We start from the raw sequence: 21,108 nt of genomic DNA on the forward strand, positions 1-21,108 counted from the left end.
GAGTGTGTGGAAGGGACTTTCACCCCTTCCCCTACACTTGGGGACTCAGTCAGCCCAGCTCGTGGTGGGGGTGAACCCTAGGCCCGAATGGCCTCCCCAGTAGGTCCTAAATCAGAATCCCTGCCCCGCTCTGCTCTGTCTGCCCTGATGGAGTGACCCGAGTAAGTCCTTTTCTCTCTATATGTGCTTTGGTTTCCCCAACCATTAAGTAGAGAAAACAAGGCTGCTGGAGGCAGAAATAGAACTTGATTGTGTCAGCGTCCAGCTCGGGCTGGCACACAGGAGTCGCAATCGTGGGGCCCCAGCGAGTTCAGCCTCCTGTGGGCAGACTGGGGAGCTGCAATGACCAGAAGGGACGGAGGGAGTGAGGAGCAGGTTCCGGACTGGTGTCCAGGTTCAGGGGAGAAGGCCCAGACCCCGTGGCAGTTGGAGTACCTCCGGTCCCTCCCTCCAGGGGCTCACCGTCGAGGGGGACACAGAGAATGCTCCAAGATGAACTGTGCATTGATGGGAGAAGCCCAGGGTGCTTCAGAGGAGCAGCCACCCCTCCAGGGCACTCTGGGAGAGCTGCCAGGAGCATGTAAGAGCTGAGCAGAGGTGTGAAAGGGCCAGGTCAGGAGGCGGGCAGCCCAGACAGAAGGAAGAAAGCCAGGTGGTGAGCAAGAACTTTCAGGGTTTAAGACACAATCCTGTGACACTCTTCACAAAGAGCTAGCTAGGAATCCTAGATCTGGAAAAGCTTTTTACCATCTTCATTTTCAGAATCAATCACAGGGAAGCCCAATGTGACTAGGATGCAACAAGGGTAAAGTGGGAGAGGGGCGGAAGGAGGCAGAAAGAGTTGGCCAGGCCACACGTGCACCCAGCACCCTGGCTGCACGGGAAGGAACCATGTTCTGCTCTCTGAGCAGGGTATGCAGAGCAAATAGAATAAAGCCCCTGTTCCAGTACTACCAGGGACATAGAAGCGTATGAGGCAATTTCAGTCCTGAAAAGAACTATAAAGAAAGATGCAGCCAAGAGAGGGGAGCAGTCAGGGAAGGTCTCAGTAAAGAGCTAACATTGGAGCAAAGACTTGAAGGAGGTAAAGGAGCAGATCATGAGGCAAGACTGAAGGAAAAGCATTTCTGGCAGAGGGACAGCAAGTGCAAAGGCCCTGAAGTAGCCTGTACTCCATCTGGTGAATGTCTGGCCAGGAGCTGTGTTAAGCTGAGAGGACAGAAAGGTACACAAGAGCCATGTCACAGAGGCCCTGGTGGGCTGTGACAAGGGCTTTGGGCTCTGTTCTAGGTGGGGCTTGTGAGCAGGATGCGTGGTGAAGACCACTGTGGTGGTTGTGTGGGAACTGGCTGGTGAAGGTGGCCAGATGACTGGCCGGTGTAGGAGTCAAGGTGATAGATGACATTGACCTGGATGGTGGTGGGAGCCACAGAGGTGCCAAGAAGGGGCTGGGTCCTGGGAGCAGTTGGGAGATAGAGTCACAGACTTTTCTGGTGACTGGATCCTAAAAGCAATGGAAGAGTCACCATATAATAGTAGTAAAAGACGGGAGGCTGGGAATGAGGTCTCTTATATTCACCAGTGTGACCCCCGTGCCCAGCACAGAGCCTGACACCAAGCAGGTGCTCAATAAGCATAGAGGGGCCTGATAACTGAATCCTGGACCCCAGAAACTGGCACCACCTCCGTGACCCAGCTCCAAGCCTCACACGTCCTGCTCCCCAGAGGCAGCAAGATGTGAACGAGAGCCCTGCAATGGGAATCTAGGTAACTGGGGCTCTACTCATACAGTCTTTTTTTTTTTAAAGGTTTTTTTTTTAATTTAATTCAGTTTTTGCTCACCCATTCTTTTATGAACTATTCATTCAAGTGGCAGGCCCTGTGCTGGGTTCTATGGGGATCCAGAAGTGGATAAGGCACAGACTTGTCTTTCTTGTAGAGAAGAGGAAACGAAGCTGAAAGCCAGGCAGATTGCTGATCTTGACCAAGGGCTGCCTAGGGGAGAGAGTGGCTCACTCTCCAAGGCCTTGGGCCCTGTCACTGGGCAGGTGACCTTGGCGCTGGCATTTAGGGGCCCATCGTCCTTTAGGCAGAGGATGTGACAGTACAAAGGCACACTTTGTGGTCCTGCAGGGTGGCATGTGTGACGAAAGGAGGGCTGTGGGGGCGAAGGCAGCAGCCTGGCCATGGAGGGCCTTGGGTGCCTCAGCTAGGGGTTTGGAGGTGGCTGGGGGCCTTGAGAGGACTCTGAGCAGGTGAATGGTTGGAGGTGGGCAAGGAGAGCTCTCTGCTGACAACACGGAAGATGTGCTAGAGGCAGAGATGGGAGACAGAGAGGGCATTAGGAGGCTGCCCTGGAGTCCGGGTGGGAGGTGATGGGGAGCCCAGGTGTATTCCTCACCTGCCCCAATTTGGGCTGTGTCAGATCATGCGTCTCACACAGGGTATTTTCTGTGATACTCAGAGTTCCCCCAGATGAATGTGAGCGTCATTTATAAGGGGGGCAAAACCCAGGGAGTGAAGGCAGTGCTTGGGGTATGGGGGGAGGAAGGGGGTGCCTACTGAGCATCCTGCCTGGGACTACACACCTCTGTGCCTCCTCTATCAGATCTATGACCTTCTCTGAGCCTCAGTTTCCCCTTGTACCCTGATGATGTGTGAGGCAGTAAAGCATGGTGGTGAGGGCATTATCCTGGAGACAAATAGCATGTGTTTGCAGCCTGACTCTGCCATTGACCGCAGGATCTCAGTCAAGTTCCTCAATCTCTCTGTGCCTCAACTTTCTCATCTGTAAAATGGGGATGGATAACAGACCCTGTCTCTAAGAGTCTGCAGAAGGCTTACACAAGACAGTGCTTATAAAACACTGGAAAGTGAAAGTGTTAGTCACTCAGTCATGTCTGACTCTTTGCAACCCCATGGACTGTAACCCACCAGGCTCTTCTATCCATGGAATTTTCCAGGCAAGAAGTGGGTTGCCATTTCCTTCTCCAGGGCATATTCCCAATCCAGGGATCAAACCTGCCTCTCCTGCACCGGCAGATGGATTCTTTATTGTCTGAGCCACCAGGGAAATCACTAAAACACTGGAAAAAACAATTCAAATAAATGTCAGTCCTGGTCACCTCTGTGCTCTCCGGGTCCCCAGTAGGTCCTTGGTGATCCAGACTCAGTAAAATAGGGATGTGGCTCTCTGGCAGAGAGAGTGGACTTGGGGCCGAGAGAGGGAAGGAATTGGGCCATCACAGAGCTCTCCTGGCTCTAGCCACCCCACTCAGCTCATGGGGGCAGCCACTTTCACCTGGGGTGGACTTGGACACTCTGAGCAGTGGGCAGGGCTGTCCACTCATTGCAGGATCTTTACCATCCATGGTCCTAGCCCCATGAAAGCCAGCAGGGCCTGCCCCGTGTGTAAGAAGTCCTCTGGTGGATGGGGGTCCTATACCCAGTTGAGAATGACCAGCAGTCGCCTACTTTCCTTGCATCCGTGGAGGCCAGTTAGATCCATGTGCCTGGAGCCAGACATTCTTGGCTGAGAAACTTTAAGCATCACAAACGAGCCCTGTTTTCAGAAACCCTTTGTGTGAAAACCCAAGACACAACCCAAAGGACCCCTCCACCACACACACACACACATACATGTGGGGATGTATCTTAAAGGTACAATGGCCTTTGGGTTGTGGGAAGAAGAGGCTAATTTCTCAGAGGTGTGGAATCCTTGCTCTGCTGGTGGGTGGGCAAGTGAAGGGCCCTCTCTGGACTGTGGAAAACCTGCCCAAGAAGCCAAATAGCTCTCAGCAGTTTCCCGGAGGGTCTAGAAGGAGAGACAGCTGCAGGCCTGGGGGCACAGAGGGGTGACATTCAGGTATTATTTCATCATGATTTGTTATTTAACACCTCATTTCCAGGAAGTGGCCCAGAGTAGCGGAAAGATCAGGGAGTCAGACACCAGGGCTTGGAGTCAGACACCCCATTTATCTGTTACGTAACGTTTTGTGAGTGGCTTAGCCACTCTGGGCTTCAGTTTTTCCATCTGCAAAATGGGGCTGGTTGCCAGCACCAGACATTCATATTGCACTGATAAAAATGAGGCCAGGAAATCCCTGGACTGAGTTGTTGCTAAAACATTCTAGGTCTCAGTCTCCTCTTCTGTTCAATGGGTGCAGAACCTTGAAAGGTATTTGGAGGTTAAGGAAGAAAATACAAGTAGAGTGTCTACACAGAGAGGACCTGAGGAAGAGGAATGCATGGAGACAATGGTCCTCACATTCCAGAGACCAGAGGATTAAAGGGAGTGATATCTATGAACTGTCTTATGCAAACACTACATGAATATTAGTTTTTATCTCCTTCCTCTGCCCCTAAGATACTTTGGACAGTGGGGACACAAGAAGGGTGGTGCTCCTTGGAAGGCAGAACCTGGCTCAACACAGAGCTGACTCAGGGCTTCTAGGCAGGGAGGGCCAAGCAAATGAATTGCATTAATGTTGTAGAAAGCTTTGCTGTTGAGAACGAGGAGCAAGGAAAAAGCATCCCCTGAATGGAAGAGAAGCCAAGTCTAGGAAATCCTGAGGGCAGGAGGATTTGTTTTATAGAAACATTTATGCCATGTACGTACCCCAGTTCCATCTGAGGTTACAGCCTTGGGGGTGGGGTTTAGGTAGTGAAACTTCCTTCTCTCCTCTGATGCCAGATGTAAAGGTAGGGGTTCCAGCTGGCCACCCGGGGTGAACCATTCTGAGGCATGGCTTCCTGCCTTTGGGAGCTGGCTCAGGGCCCACTTTCAATTACTGGTACCTGGCATTATGATCCTGCTCCTCCAAAAGGCAGAGGTGCTGTCTTACTTCTCTGCAAGGCTGGAATTCAGCAAAAGCTCCCTTGCAAATGCCAGGCTGTGTCTAACCCTGATCTGTTTCCTTGCCAGGATGCCCATGGCCAAGGCCCCCCAAGCGGCTGGTGGGCAGGGTGATGGAGGTGATGGCGAAGAGGCAGAGCCGGAAGGGATGTTCACGGCCCCCAAGGACACGAAGAGAAAAGTCCGAGACTACCTCCGCCTAGTTCCCCTGTGGCTGGCTCTGGTCATGTTGGCTTCAGTGGGGGTCCTGCTCTGGTATTTCCTAGGTAACCGCATGGGCCCCTGGGAGAGGCACCTGGGGAGGACTTAGGGTGGTCGAAGGGGCACAGCAGGACAGACCAGGATTCCAGGCTCAGCAACACCTGGAAACTCACTGTGTGACCTTGGACATGCACTTCTCTTGGAGTCTCCCTTCCTGTCTTGTAAGATGGTAGTGCAAAATCCTTTCTGGGGCCAAGTGCCCCTAACTCCCAGCAGCCGAGGAAGAAGCGCTTTTCCAGTTCTTGTAAACTGACAAGCTGAAGGAGTGTACACACTGCCTCCCTTGCCCGCAGCGCTCCTGGGTTGCCCCTGGGCTTGGAGCCAGCTGGCTCAGTTGGAGGAGGCCCAGTGGTGCGGGTGGTGCCTGACACCAATTAGTGTTTCTGCTCACTTGAGTCCAACCTGGGAGCTCTTCTGGGCGGGGAGGACCTTGGCTCTATCATCTCTGAGTCTCCAGGATCCAACATGAGTTGGGATGAAGGGGAGGGGCACCCAGGACTCAGGTGTCCAGGGCAGTGTCCATGCATGCCGATGGCTTTGTACCCCAGCCTGAGCGCACCTGGAATTCAACCCAGAGGGAAATGGGGGCAAGAATGTCCGGAGCAGGTGTGTCTCCCCATGTCCTGAATTTAGGCCCTCCATCTCTGGTGTTACAGCTCTCGGTCAGTCTGTTGGGGCCCCAGGAGCAACTAGCCTATATTCTGGGTGCATTCGTCCATCCATCATTCATTTATTCATTCAGTACTGACCACCTCCTATACACCAGCCTTGTGCAGGTTCTGGAGACAACACTGCCCTCAGCATAAAGTCTGCCAAGTGTTAGGACAAAGCAAGCTGGGGGACCCAACAGAACCCTGGCAGGGACAGCCCACCTTGCCCAAGAGATCGGAGATCTCCCATTATGCACTCTGAGAAAGTTAGACGGTTTTCTTACTGACTGCATCTCCTGGTGGAATTTCAGGTCCACTGAAAGGAATGGGGACCCACTTTGGAGCAGCCACTGGGGAGAGCAGCCTACGCCCGACTCCAAAGGGAGTTGAGGTAGGGGGTGTTCTAGAACCAGCCCGTGGGTTGAAGCTGTTAGGAAGCCTGGGTCTGACGCTTACCCACTTGCCATGATGCTAGATGGATTGTGATTCTGCTCAAAACCGAGCAACGCGGGCGAAGAGTGGAAGCTGTGTATATTTTACAACCGGCAGGAAGCCAGGGTCCCAAATAGCACAGGGCTGCTGAGGCCTCCTTAAGCTGCAGGATAATTAGTCTTCAGGGAAAACTTCAGAGCACCAAGCTGCGGCAGTGGGGCTGGTTGGGGGCAGCGGGGGGGAGGGGGGGTGGGCAGGCAGTGGGACGGGAACTCACCTGCCGATTGTCTTCACAGCTTCTGATTTCTCCTGGTTAGAATTCTGGAGTGAATCACCCCACTGGGGGCACAGGATGCTCCATGGGGCTGAGGACCCAGAGGGTGAGAGCTCCTTCCAGCTGGGGGAAGGCAACCCTCTCCCCAGAGGGATGCAAGTAGAAGAGCACTTTAGGAGATGTTTGAATAGTTTCTCCCATCCTGGGCCAGGCAGTGCTCCGGATATTGGGCACTGGGGAGAGGATGGACCACAGACATGCCCTGTCTGGTCTGGAAGGGGAGATGGACAAGAGGCCTGCTACACTGGAGCAGGATAAGCCTGAAGTGAGGAGCAAATGTCTGGATAAGTGGCAGCCTGACCCAGTGGCCCAGGAGAGGATAGGGTGAGGGCCGGCTTCCCAAGCCCAGTGGGCCCTGGGCTGGTCCACTCAGATCCAGGTAGCGGGGCCCTTCATGCTGCCCAGCTGTACTGCCCTGGTCCTTTCCCTCTCCTGCTCTCCTGGGCCACAGTGTTATGCTTTCTTCTCAAACTCTCCCATATCCCCCACCCACTCTGCCTCCCGCTTCAACGAGAAAAGGGAACCACTCAGAAGAGAAGCCCCATAGATGTCCTCCCAGCTGTACCCATGTGCTCTGCCCTCCACCATCCACATGGGTGAACCAGCCCTGCCTTATCTAAAGCCAGCTTATAGTTCTGTGGTTAAACTCTGGGCTCCCAATGCAGAGGGCGCAGGTTCGATTCCTGGTCAGAGAACCAGATCCCACATGCTGTGTGGTGCATCAGGGGGTGGGGAGCAAACCAACCAACCAACAAACCAACAAAAAGCCTTGTAAAGCCTGCTGTCCTCCCAGCCTGGATCCCACCCCTGTGCCATGCAGTGGCCTGGCTCCAGCCATGCCCGCCTCTCTCCTCTGGGGCACCATCCACCAGGGTACAGTGCTTCTCTTTGGCCCTGTACTCAGTCCCTCTGGTCTCCCCACCCCCTGCCAGCCATTTCTCAGATTCCTTTTGTAGCAAACTCCTGGTGTTTCAAAATGCTGTGCCCTCCAGTTCCACACCTCTGTCTGGTACCCTTTTCAATCTGACTCCCTGTCTCCCACCCCCATAACCCCGAGAGTACTTGTCACGATCACCGCTGAATCCAGTGGCCAGTCCTCATGGCATTTGACCTGCAGGCAGCATTTGACTCGTACCTCATCCCCTCCTCCTCGAAACACTTTCCTCACTTGGCTCTGGGGCACCCACACTTTCTTTGTCCTCAGTGATGGCTTCTCCTCTGTGTCTTTGCTGTTGGAGGGACTCTCCTCCCCTCTGCCTCCATTTACGCCCTTATCCCCTGATGATTCCCAAATTTGCATTTCTAGCATTTCCAGCCCTTGAGCTCCACTGTGCACCGGGAGGTTGGGTGGGGGCGGGGGGTGGTGGTGAGGGGATGGGGGCTGGAGGCGCTGCTCCTCCTCCAGGATGTCTAAGGGTATTTCAGACCTCACTGAGAGTTAACTCTTTTATAAATTGTCAGTCTACCTTTGGAGTATATTTTGAAGGGGGCTTTAACTTTTTAATTGATTTGTAACATAAAATGATATTGAACTATTGATTTTCCATGTCTCTGAGGCAATGTGTCTTTATAGACAAGTTTTTCAGAAGTTTGAGATTTTGAGAAATGATTGTAACTTTATCGTATCATCATTAGTGACCTGGACTTCGCTGGTGGTCCTGTGGTTAAGACTATTTCCACTGCAGGAGGTTTGGGTTCAATCCCTGGTCAGGGAAGTTCTGCATACCTTGCAGTGTGCCAAAAAATACAATAAAATAGAAAATCATGACCTAAGAAAATCCTTTAAAATTGAAAAAAATGGAGAGAACATCGCAGGTGATGGTCATTTTAACCTTCCTACATTCCCCCTTACTCCTCTTTCTTTTACTGCCCAGCCCCCATTTGCCAGCCAGCAAACCCAAAATACACCCTGACTCCAATCACTTCTCTCTTCCCTATGCAGCCTGCTCAGGCTCCCCTGAACGACTCACACTGGGACGGCTGCAGGAGCCTCCTGTAGGTCCCCATGTTTCTGCCCTGGCCTGCTCACAGCATGTTCTCAACACAAAGGCAGAGGGATTGTTTTATAAAGTGAATCAAATCATCAGACTTCTTTGCTCAAAGCCTGCCATGGCTCCCATCTCACTCAGAGCAAGAATCAAAGTGCTCCCCGGGTTGCGAGACCCTGTGTGACCCTTCCTCCACCATCTTATCTCCTCCTGCTTTCCCCTTGTTCAAATCTTTGCTGTTGCTCAAACACAGCAGACAAGCTCCTGCCTCAGGGCCTTTGCACTTGCCAGTCAGCTGCCTGGAATGCTCTCTCCGTAGGTTAACATCCACTTGGCCGACACCACCTCCCTCCTCTCTGGCCTCCACGTTGCAGCCCACAGCAACCCTTGATTTCCACCCCACTTAACACCTCTAACATGTTATGTCCTGTGTTCACTGTCTATTGTCTGTCTTTCTTATTAGACTACAACCTGTTAAGGACAGGTTTGATTTTTGTGTTTTTGTTACCTGTTCACTGTCCTACTGGTATATTCCCATGTACTCTAGGCCAGTCCCTAAACATAGCAGGCTCTCAATAAATATGAATTGAATGAATGAATAAATGACTGAATAAGGGTAGAAAGTCCAGGCTGTGAATCTGTTGTCTTCACATCAGTCAAAACAATCTTTGCAAAACGGAAATCTGATGACATCATCCGTGATTTTAAACCTTTCATGGTTTCCCTTGTTCATCAGGGAAAGACCAAAATCCCGCCCTGTTGATGTCTCAGCCTCTTATTACCCCTGTCTGATTGCCCCAGCCAAACAGGCTCTTGGCCCTGGTCCTTACCGTGACCCCCATTGTGGAGATTTTGCATATGCTCTTCCTTCTGCCCTGAGGGTACTCTGCTGCTTCCCCTCTTCTTAATTTATTCTCCATTCCTCCTGTCTCAGATGGAGCGCCACCCTGGCCTGGGGTTTGTCAGGAACCCTCAAGAGCACCTCGTGCTTCTCCTTTAAGACATCCTGGCAGATGAACCCCACAGGCTGCACGGCTGCTGGGGGAAAGTCTGTCTGTCCCATCTCTGTCAGGTCCATGTGGGGAGGCCTGCCTGTCTTGGTTTACTCGCACGCCTCTCATCGGAGGCGCAGCCTGGACAACTCAGTGGACAGCACAGAGGTGCTAAATCAAGAGCTTGACCTTCTGGGCCCAGGATGGGTTTCTTGGTATCCATGTCCCGGACTGATCACCGGGTCAACTTCTGCCTGGGAGCCCCTGGGACACCACCCACCCGTGGGCCTCTGTCCTCCCTGGCTCTGTGTGACCAATTTGTCACTACACAAACTCTGAATGACAACAACAAAAATGATGGCAGTGATGATGGTGCCTTGGAAGTCCAAGATGCTGGAGGCTGTACTGAGGGTTCAGGGTGGCAGGAGAAGGAGTAGCGGACGCAGGAACCATCCCCATCTACTCCCTTGGTTAACCTTTGCTGGTTTCTTCCTGGGCAGGGTACAAGGCAGAGGTGACGGTCAGCCAGGTGTACTCAGGCAGCCTCCGCGTGCTCAATCGCCACTTCTCCCAGGACCTTGCCCGCCGGGAGTCCAGTGCCTTCCGCAGTGAAACTGCCAAAGCTCAGAAGATGGTAGGAAGGATGGTGGGGATGAGAAGGGAGAGGGGAGGGGCCTGATCATGTCCAGGCAGTGGGTGAATCCATCCAGAACACTGATTAGGATCAGAGCCCTGCTCTAGGCACCATGGAAGGCAGACGGTGTAGACTGGTGGGAAAGCTAGTGGACTCTGGAGTCAAATTGCACTTGGATTAAATCCTGATTTTGCCACTTAGTAGAAGCATGACCTTTGAAAATTAGGGCAGCGTTAAGGATGCTGCCAGGACCCACACACGCCCCTTCTCCTCCTAACAATGGCTTATGCACTGGGGATGGTCTCCCTCACAGCCAGCACCTGTCCAGCAGGGTGGGCTGGAAGTGCTGAGGAGTAATTCCCAGCAGCAGCCCTCAGGCACAAGAGACAGAGAAGGTGGACCCCTCAACTCTTGGGGAGAGCAGTTCTGAAGATGCCCCCACAGTCTCTCAGGCTTCCTTCATAGCTCAGTTGGTAAAGAATCTGCCTGCAATGCAGGAGACCCGGGTTCAATCCCTGGGTCGGGAAGACCCCCTGAAGAAGGAAATGGCAACCGACTCCAGTATTCCTGCCTGGAGAATCCCATGGACAGGGGAGCCTGGTAGTCCTAGTCCATGGGGTTGTAAGAGTCAAACATGACTTGATGACCAACCCACCACCTCCACCACAGTCTCTCAGAGGTCCCTGCTGGATCTGCTCCTCAGCCACCCACAGCTCTGCCCAGAACCTTCGCAGCTATGTTGGCTGCCTTCCTGCCTATCTCCCGCCCCACTGATGTGCCTTGGAATCACCTGCAAATAAACCACTTGCCTCAGGACCTGCTTCAGGGAGACCCACCCAAGACTCTCTTTCCTTTTCTGCAGAGTGGAGTGATAACAACAGTGCCTGTCTGCAGGGTTGTCGTGGGGTTAAAATGAGAGCGTGTGGATGTTAGCTCTGTGCCACCCAGAGCTCTTTAAGAACTCACAATCCTGCATTCCACCCCACAGCAGCACTGCCATTAAACACATGCGAAGACCAACTGTCTGAGCCCCCGTGGCTGGTGGTTCGGCCTAAGGAGGGGACTCAGAAGTCCAGGGGGAGCTTCTTAGAGTCAAGGAGTGATCTGATGGAGGGGGAGAAGCCACTGGTAATCTCTGGTCAAGTTCAGAGCTAGTGGAAGGGGCAGGCGGATTCTTTACCACTGAGCCACCAGGGAAGCCCGCCTGTGTGCAAGGAGAGGGAAATAGAGACTGAATGAGGTTTGTTCCCTGTTGTTGTCATTCCCCACCGTGTGACCACGGGCAAGCCTCTCTATCTTATAGATCCCTCAGTCAAGGAAGGCTGTGGGAGGGTCAAAGGGTATCCCAGGGTAGGAGAGGGTTTCTGCAGAGGGGACTCTGATGGTTTTCCCTCCTTTTAGCTCAAGGAGCTCATTGCCAGCACCCCCCTAGGTACTTACTACAACTCCAGTGCCGTCTACTCCTTTGGGTGAGTCTTCTTGAGCACCTCCCACCCTCATCAGCCTTTGCTAGAGCCTGTGACTTGGAGAATGGGAGGGGATGCTGCAGGCTTCTGATGCAACGCCTTCATGTATTAAAATGGGGAAACTGAGACACAGAGGAAACTTGGATTCCTGCATGTGACCTCCCTTCACTGAACTCGGGTTTCTCATCTATAGAATGAAAACAATGGTGTGGCAGGGATTATACTCGACAGTGACTGTGGTGTCTTTATCAAGGGCCTGACAGGTATCAGATGAGACCACGGAGTAGTAGTAGGGGTGGGGAGTGCAGTGGTCCCATTCACTTATAACAGTCTGTGGTATATAACCTAACCTCTCACGCCTCAGTATCCTTATCTGTGAAATGGGTGGGGCTCTCCAGAGCTCCTCCCTCAGAGGGTGTTAGGTTTCCACGTGAAGATGAAAAGGGATGCCTGGCTCCATGCCCATCACATGAGCCACAGCTGCCGGCCCCCTCTAACTCTCACCAGGAGCAGGGGGCTGGGTGGGGCCCACACTCCAGGCTCCTCCCCCAGCCCCTCTCACTTCCGCCTGCCCCAGGGAGGGACCATTCACCTGCTTCTTCTGGTTCATCCTCCAAATCCCGGAGCACCGCAGGCCAATGCTGAGCCCCGACGTGGTGCGGGCCCTGCTGGCAGAGGAGCTGCTGTCTGCGGCCAACAGCTCGGTCCCTGCTCCCTATCGGACCGAGTACGAGGTGGACCCCGAGGGCCTGGTGATCCTGGGTCAGTACTGGAGACGAGGAACATGGGACGGTCTGGCGAGGCCTGGCAAGCCTGCCTCCAGGAACGGGATGCTCTTGGGATGGCCCCTCTCACCCCCAGCCCCAGTGGCCGGGAGCCAGGACTGAGGGGTGGGTCATGGGGGACGGTGGGCAGTCAGGGTCAATCTCAGACAGGCTCTGATAGCCTCTTCTATTTTTATTTTCCTTTTATTTATTTATTCTCTCTGTTCATTTGTTTGTTCGTTCCCTTTTAACAGAAGCCAGCGTGAAAGACATACTTGCCCTGAATTCCACGCTGGGTACGCCGCTTTGGTTTTTCCTCTCCACTTGCCTTTTGAGTTGGTATTTTTCTCGGTTTGGCTGAGTGTCAGGGGTCCACACAGCTTCTTTGGGTGCAAGGGGCACTGGTCTGGGGTCACCCAAGGGGCATGATAATATAGACTCAGTGACAGGTCCTGAGCAGGACTGGGGGCCTCTGGGGGGAGGAGGTGCTGTGCACGTGTGAACAAAGTGTGTATTTGCACAAAAGTGTGTGTGTTTCATGTGTGGGATGTGAGTGAGCAGCAGAGTTAGCTGCACATCAGTGTGACCCTGCTTCTCTCCCATGGAATTCCATTTCTTCTGTTTTGAAATCTTATGTTTCCACTGATGGTAGAAAATAATCTTGTCGATTTGAGGTATATCAGTCACTTTGGCTTTGAAACTTGGTCCTGGGAGCTATTTCTGTCACAGGTAAGGATATTCCCTCCATCTTTTCCTTCCCTTCCTCAGCCATTCGGGCTAATCTGTCTTCTCCTCCCACCCCATCCCCATGCCCTATTGCCAGAGTCACCTTGTGCTTCTCCAAGAGGCTCCAGTTTTCCTACTGAGCCCTGGGAAGCAGAGCACCAGCAGGGCCACCAAGGAGTGCTGTCCACATCGCAGGCTGTGTGACTACTGACTCCCGGAATTGGGCAGTGCACCGCCTGGGCTACTACTGTACCCTGTGGCTCTGAGCAAGATCTCCTAAATTCCCAGATTCTTCCTCTTCTACCTAGGGAGGCAGAGTTGAAATCCTGGTTGTACCTTCTCTGACCTTCCTGTCCTCCCATGTGGCTAGTCAAAGGCTTACTTCCTTGGTGGATGGAGGTGATGGGGTCAAAGGACAGTTTTCAAATACTTAAAATCATGATTCTCATACAAAGATATGAGCACATGTCAAAGATTTGTTTAACTCACCAATGAGGGAAGCAGTGGGATTTTCCCTCATGTCTAAGGGAGAGCACAAGAAATTAATCTGTCTATATTTATTAATATGCTTCATCTGACACTGCATTGGTGCACACATTGCCCTGATCCTTGGTCTCAAACAGGCCTTTCCATTGCACTTGCCTGTGCTGAGTGTTCACATGTCCCCAGGTTTCTGGCAGTTGCTTTATAATTATCCTTATTTGGTTCAGTACATGTCTACAGCCCCTGCCCTCCCAGAGCACAGTGTCTCATGGGGCAAGGATGACAATTCAAGTCCTCTAAGTAGGCTTTGGGGGCACTTTCTCCCTGCCAGGCCCCACGCTGGCTCTGGAGACACCAGCTGACCGTGTCCTCACCCCTGCCCTCAGAGGAGCTCTGTGCCCCACAAGGGAGACAAACACATAAACAGAATCTCACAGCACCAAGTGCCAGGGCAAGAATAGAGGTCCCGGGGGCAGTGCAGAAAGGGAACCATTCTGCCCTGGGACAGAGGTGGACCCCCGGGGCTGTGATCCAAAGCAGAGGAAGGGATGTGTCTCTAGAGGGAGGAAGGGGTGCTCCTGACTAGAGAGGGCCTAGAAGGCTTCATGGAGGAGGGAGGCTCAGGATTGGGGGATAGGGAGGAATCCATCAGATCCAATGGGGAAAGGACACTCTGGGTAGAGGGAGGAGCATGAGCAAAGGGCAGTGAGGAGAATACACAGGAGCTTCATTTACTTTCTCCCAGCCTCCCTAAAGGTGTTTCTGATGATCAACAGAGACCAGCACTCCCCTGATCAGCTTCATACAAAAAAGTAATTATGAAAGCAGCAAAAGCAAGCATCAGCTTGGAGCAAGATTCAAAGAATACAAATGCCTGAGAACAGCCAGGCACCTTTCCCCAGGCTCCCTCTCCCTTTCCTTGGCGATGTCAGAGGTTTCTCCCTGGAGAGATCAGCTCCACAGCTAGGATCAGGATGGCCAGGGGTCATCAGGAGGAGGGAGCTGAGCAAGTGGTAGCAGTCAGAGCAAAGCCTGGTCCTTCACCTCCGCACCCTTCCTGGTTCTCAGAACCACGCAGAGAAGGAGGTGGGACAGGGATTAGCATTATGTCCATTTGACAGAACTCAGAGTGACTGAACAACTGATACGAAGTCACACAGCAGTAAGAGGTGGTGCCAGAACAATCATACAGAGTGTGAACTCCCTGCACACCAGGCTGCCTCTCACATCCGGGGCTGGTTCCCACATCCCTTCTGCTTCCTGGCAGAGCATGCATCCTCCCTTCTTCATAGCTCAAGGTGAGGTTTAAATGACATACTTACGGCCCAGGTTCACTGCTGGTCCTTGGAGCCTAAGTCAAGCACAGTATAGGTGCCCATCAGCTATGATGAATGAGTGAATGGTATAGGTGATACTGCTGTGCAACGTCTAGCACTGCATTCAAAGCTCGTGGAGAACCACAAGAGAGGAAGCACAGTGGGGGTGTGGACGCAGACAGGTGTGATGGAGCAGGAGGTGTGGAGCGAGGGCAGCCAGCGGGACAGGTTACATCTGAGCCTCAAGTGTGACCAGCCGAAGGGTGAGAAGTCATAGGAGTTTCTTCCCAGCTCCACCTTCTCCCTTTCCCCCACACCTATCTAAAGAAGAATGGTCACTACCTGTATTGAGCACCTGCTATGTGCAAGGCTTCCCAGGTGGCTCAGTGGTAGAGAATCTACCTGCAATGCAGAAGACCCGGGTTCGATCCCTGGGTCAGGAAGATTCTCTGGAGAAGGAAATGGTAACCCACTCCAGTATTCTTGCCTAGAGAATTCCTTGGACAGAGGAGCCTGGTGGGCCACAGTCCATGGGGTCGCAAAGAGTTGGACATGACTGAAGCGACTGAGTATGCACGCATGTGCAAGGCACTATGCTGAGTGTTCAAACATGCACCCTCCTTAAGCTTTGTGACAACCTAGCAAGGATCACCACTGCCTCCATTCTATAGAGGAAAAAACTGAGACCCAAGGAAGATCAGGTGGAGATTCTGTGAACTTAGATCTGCCTGGCCCAGGTCTGTAAAATGGGGACAGTAATAGAAACTATTTCATGGAGCTGTTGAATGAGATTGTGAGTGTATGGCACTTGGTTCACTTCTGGGCATGTATCAAAATGCCTGCTAAGTGCAATCTGTTTCATTCGTGCTGTTTGATGATCACTAGCTTGAGCTGACTTCCTCTACCTGGCTGCTTCCCAGCCCCACCGGAACACACTCCCTTTTCTCCATCCGAAATGCAGCCCTGAGTCCGCTCCCCTTATTGCCTGGCCATCCTGCTGGTCTCCTGGTTTCCTTGGCATTGCTCTCAGCAGCCAGAGGAGTCCGTGACCCGAGCCCAATCGTGTCCCATCCTTACGTAACCTTCCAGGGCTCTCATGGCTGCAGGACCAAAAGGCTTCTCTCTTGGGCATGAGGGGGGCCCCACCTGCCTCCTCTAGCTTGCCCTCCTGCCTCCAAGTCCCCTGCCCACCCTGGCCTGTAGCCCTTTGCTCACTCTGTGACGCATCCCCCACCCTCCACCGGACTTCCCTGAGATCCCTCACTTCCGAGATATCCACCCCCCCACCAGGGGGCTCGGGTGGTAAAGAATCTGACTGCACTGCAGGCAACTTAGGTTCAATCCCTGGGTCGGGAAGATCCCCTGGAGAAGGGAATAGCTACCCACTCCAGTATTCTTGCCTGGAGAATCCCATGGATGGAGCACCCTGACGGGCTACAGTCCCTGGGGTTGCAAAGAGACAGACATGACTGAGCGACTAACACACACACATGCAAACACATGAATAAATGGAGTAAAATACAGAAACCAGAAATAGACCCACGTAAACATTCCCTAGTAAGTTTTGGACTTCCCTGGTGGCTCAGATGGTAAAGCCTCTGTCTACAATGCAGGAGACCCGGGTTCGAGCCCTGGGTTGGGAAGATCCCCTGGAGAAGGAAATGGCAATCCACTCCAGTACTGTTGCCTAGAAAATCCCATGGACAGAGGAGGCTGGCAGGCTGCAGTTTATGGGGTTGCAAAGAGTCAGACACAACTGAGTGACTTCACTTCACTTCAGTGTCTATATATTTCTCTGCTGTTCTTGTTACACCCGGGCAGTTGACCGACCCTTTCTCTAGCATTCGCCTGGTCTGGTGAGCTCAGTGAGCGCGAAGGGGATGAATGAATGAACCAATGAATGTATGTGTGGATGAGGAGGCTGGAGATGAAAGCAGTGGGGAAACAGGGAGCTGGGGCAGAGGGCCTCTGGGCTGACCCCCGTCCAGCCCCTCTCCCCACCCCACCCCTGCCCAGGTGAGGAACTGGTGGGCTGCCCCCCAACCGGGTCCCTCCTCCCAGCTAACAGGGGTCAGGGGGCCTGTCCCTTTCCCCACTCCAGGTTGCTACCGCTACAGCTACGTGGGCCAGGGCCAGGTCCTCCGACTGAAGGGGCCCGACACCCTGGCCTCCAGCTGCCTGTGGCACCTTCAGGGCCCCCAGGATCTCATGCTCAAACTCCGGCTCGAGTGGAAGCTGGCTGACTGCCGGGACCGGCTGGCCATGTATGACGTGGCGGGGCCTCTCGAGAGGAGGCTCATCACCTCGTGAGTCCCTGGGGAGGTGGTGGGGGGAAGGTTGGGAAGAGGGTGATGGTGTGAGGTCAAAGCCACACCCAGTGCTCTGAGACAAGGGGCTGGGTGACCCTGGGCCCTGTAGTTGGCATCTGGGAGACAGTGAGGCCAGAGGGAGATGGCGAGAGAAGAGTGGAAGTGCTTGTGTACTTTGGGCAAACCCCTTCCCCTTCCCCAGCCCGTGTTCCCATCTGTAACAAAGCAGTTGTACTAGACGATCTCTAAGCTCAGCTCTGGGAGGTGACATGATCTTGTAAGAATGCTCTGAAGGCTGGCAGTCCCTGACTTCCAATGCTATGCTACTGCTTCCTAGCTGTGTGCCCTAAGGCAAGTTACTTTGCCTTTCTGAACCTCAGTTTGCTCACCTGTAAAATGGGTGCACAGCCATTCCTACCTTGCAGGGTTATTGAGAGGATTTCAATCAGATCTGGGCCAAGATCTTTACACACAGTAATGCTGTCCACTATTACCATACTTTCGATGTATCCATTAAACCTCCAGCAGCTGCTAGCCATTATTACTTATCATTATGTACAGTCTAGCTGGGGCTAGGTCACAAAGGGCATGGAATGCAAGGGATAATCTGATCTTTAATACTTGGTAAGTGGGGAACTAATGGAAAGTTCTTGAGCAGAAGAGAAGAACTTCAGGATAAGATGTGGAATGCTGAAGACAGGCAAGTAGTGGGCCATGGGGAGCCCATGAAGGGGCTGGAAATGGCCTTGGCCTCCAGGAGCCTGGTCACCTTCCCACAGGGTGGGGGTGGGGCAGGGGGCTACAGGAGCTTGGGGGAGACCCTGGGGCACCGGGCTGCTGCCTTCTCTGTCCTGCTTGGGCACCAGCTTCCAAGCCCGATGGGGGTGCCCCCTGCATGTTTGGGTCCAGGGCAGTCCTGCAGGGTGAGCTGAGTGAGGTTCTCCCTGGCTGCCTTCCCCAGGGCTTCTCTGATTCTCCAGGCTCTGAGGCTGCCTTTTCATCTGCGGCCCCACCCACTGCCATGTGCTGACAGCAGTTTAGGCTGTGTGTAGGCTGGATTCCTGGAGGGTTCTGGGAAGCAGAGAAGCCAGACACAGCTGATTTCCAGGCCTGATGAGGGTGGGGATACTTCAGGGCTTTCCCTGGGGCTTCTCCAAGTGCCCCCTTCAGCCTGCTACTGGAGAGGGGATCTGACTGCTGTCTCAGGCCCTCAGAGAAGGTGTAAAATGGTGGATCAGACAGGACTTGGGGGGGGGTCCTCAGACTTGCATCCCGTACCATGAGTGGGGTACCTTAGGGGTGATGGGAACACAGAGCGAGGGGCGTAGGGTGGTAGGGGGAACTGGTGGGGTCTCCATCAACTTTCACCTCATTTTAGTTACTACAAGGGCTCAGCTGATTAAGTAAATGAAAAGAAATCCCCAATATTACAAGTGAGGATTAAAGGCGACCTTTTATATCTTATCTCCCACTTCCTGAGGGAGAGGAGTAGCAGAGGCGTGGTGTGTGTGGGGGCAGCAGTGAGAACAAGCTGGTGATGGTCAAAGCAGGAGGACCAGGGAGGGGTGAGCGCCTCTTGGGTGAGCTGAGGCCAGGGGAAAGGACCCTTCCAGGACCCTGGGGCACCAAGACTCTCCTGAGGAAGTTTCTGGGATTGCTCACTCTTCCCTCGCCAGCTGCAGGGTTCCCAGGGCTGCTGTGGATGGTGCTTCTGAGGCTGTGCTTGAGGTTTCTCGCATTTGCCTGGGTGCCCCATTGCCGTCCCCTCACACCAGTCGAGTTCAGAGCCGGCACAGGTCAGGCAGGCAGTACCTCCCTGCTGGATGCCGGCGCACTCCCTCCAGGGGAGGCAGGGTTACCAGCTTCCTAGGAATTAGTCTACTGCTCCAGAGAATTCTGAGTCAAGAGGAAGTTTGGCAGAGGTTGGCCAACAGTGAGGGAGGGGGAAGCCTGGAGCACCGTACCCTGAAATGGGTTGAATGGGGGCACAGACATTGTGGGAGTGCCAGCCGCTATCACAGGCAGTGCCCAGCATGGGTCTGTCTGTGCTGTGGACCCAGAGTGGGGCCTTGGCAGCTTCATGAGCCTCAGTTTCCCCACCTGGTAACCAAGCGGTTAACCTTGACAATCCCTGAAGAACTTTCTCATGGTTGACATTCCTGAGTCTAGAATTCTAAGATATGGTTATTTCTCCTGTGCCTCCCCCAAGTCAAGCTCTGGGTAGAGTCCTGGGGTACCCAGGGGATCACCAGACTGTACACCTGTCTTCTCTCTGTTCCAGCCAGGAGAGCCAGGAGTTAGGTATGGTCAGCCAGAGGGCATGGCCCGCATAGGTGCCAGTCTGGTCTCCTTACAGGGCATAGGCTGGGCACTCAGGGGTCACAGGGATTCTGAGGGGGCTTGAGCGGTGCTGTGGGACAGGAGTCAGCAGTCACAGTGGAATTGTAAGCTCCAGAATTCTGGGAAACCCCTTGTCTTCTCTCCTCTGAGGAGCTGGACTGACCCTTATAGGAGCCCTCTGAGAGGGTTAGACACCTGCCTGAGGACACACAGCAGCCTGGCCATAGACTCAGATGTACAGGCTCCCAGTCCCTCCTCATCTGTTCTTGGCAGCCCACAGCCCTCCCAGACTCCTTCCCAGGCCCCGCCCCTCCTCGTCACCTTTCTCTGTCCCACCAGGGTCTATGGCTGCAGTCGCCAGGAGCCCGTAGTGGAGGTCCTAGCCTCGGGCGCCATCATGTCGGTGGTCTGGAAGAAGGGCCTTCACAGCTACTACGACCCCTTCGTGCTCTCCGTGCAGCCTGTGACCTTCCAGGGTGAGGGGTCAGGAGTCCTTCGGGGAGGAGAGGGGCTCAGCGGCAGAAGCCACGGGTGCTCCTTGGGCTTGCCTTCCCCTTCTTTGCTCTGGTTGGAGATGGGATGGGGGAGGGAAGGTTCTGGAAGCCTCTCTGCTCTCCAAACTCACACCCACCCCTCTGAGCCCCTTTATCTCTCTCTGTTCTGGCTCTATCACCCCTTCCCCTGCCCCACCCATGCTTCCTCCCTCCTCCTCACCTCATCCTCTCTCCTGCCCTCTTGCAGACAACTTGCGTCTTTGCCTCCTCTCTCTTCTCTCCCTCCTTGGCTGTCTCCTCTCCCGGTCCCCTCCCCTGCCCCTCCTCCCTCTGTGTGCACCCTGGCTGAGCGTGGAGAGTGGGGTCCCCCAGACGATCCTCTCACACTAAAGGTCAGTGCATTTGTCCCTAGAGATGGCAGGGGAAGGGTGTTCAGAGGCGGGCGATTCATGGGAAAGGGTGCCCGGGCTGCCCCTCTGAGCCTTCCCCACTCTCTCCTGCTTCTGAATCCCCCTCCACCACCCGCTTTCTCAGGAAGAGCAGGCCCCACCCTTCACGCCTCCTGACTGTCATCATCACCATCAATTATCATCGATCAGCTGCCTCTGGGCAGACAAAGCAAAACTTGAAGTTTCCCGGGCTCCGTGGAGGGAGGGTTACCCCGAGGACACAGAGCCTGCCCCCTTTCCCTTCCTCTGCCACTTCCCCTCCCTCCCCTGGTTCCACCCTCTTGGTCTCCTGTTGGTCACCCAGATCCACAGGTGACCCTGGGAGTCTCTGGGGTTGAAGAAGTGCCACAGTCGGCCCGTTCTCATGGGCGTCTCTGATACAGCTCGATGGGGAGGGGAAGGAGGGCTTTAGGGACCCGGGCTCCATGGGAGGTGTCAGGGCAGCTGAGGACACAGCTGCTCCCCATCCCTCGCCCTCTCACTGTGTGACCTCATCCAAGTTGCTCCTTTTCTCTGAACCTCATCATCTTTGAAAAGGGGAATGGTTCTTTCTCTCCAGTCCCTGTAACCATGAGGCTGGCACAGCAGTGAACACATTCAGTAAATGATCAAGGG

General features: G+C 53.9%; 1 protein-coding gene across 1 annotated transcript in view; it reads left to right on the forward strand.

Moving 5' to 3' along the window:
• The window catches only part of LOC120861187 (transmembrane protease serine 6-like), a 39,611-nt gene that overhangs the window by 690 nt on the left and 17,813 nt on the right, over window positions 1-21,108 (forward strand). Inside the window, exons 2-8 of the mRNA XM_040236839.1 lie at window positions 4,925-5,121; window positions 10,013-10,146; window positions 11,548-11,615; window positions 12,190-12,374; window positions 12,631-12,672; window positions 17,003-17,207; window positions 19,890-20,026. Coding sequence (XP_040092773.1) covers window positions 4,926-5,121; window positions 10,013-10,146; window positions 11,548-11,615; window positions 12,190-12,374; window positions 12,631-12,672; window positions 17,003-17,207; window positions 19,890-20,026 — 967 coding nt within the window. The 5' untranslated portion in view covers window position 4,925. The remainder of the gene's footprint in view (window positions 1-4,924; window positions 5,122-10,012; window positions 10,147-11,547; window positions 11,616-12,189; window positions 12,375-12,630; window positions 12,673-17,002; window positions 17,208-19,889; window positions 20,027-21,108) is intronic.

This window comes from Oryx dammah, unplaced genomic scaffold, assembly GCF_014754425.2.
Source record: "Oryx dammah isolate SB20612 unplaced genomic scaffold, SCBI_Odam_1.1 HiC_scaffold_11229, whole genome shotgun sequence".
Lineage (NCBI taxonomy): Eukaryota > Metazoa > Chordata > Mammalia > Artiodactyla > Bovidae > Oryx > Oryx dammah.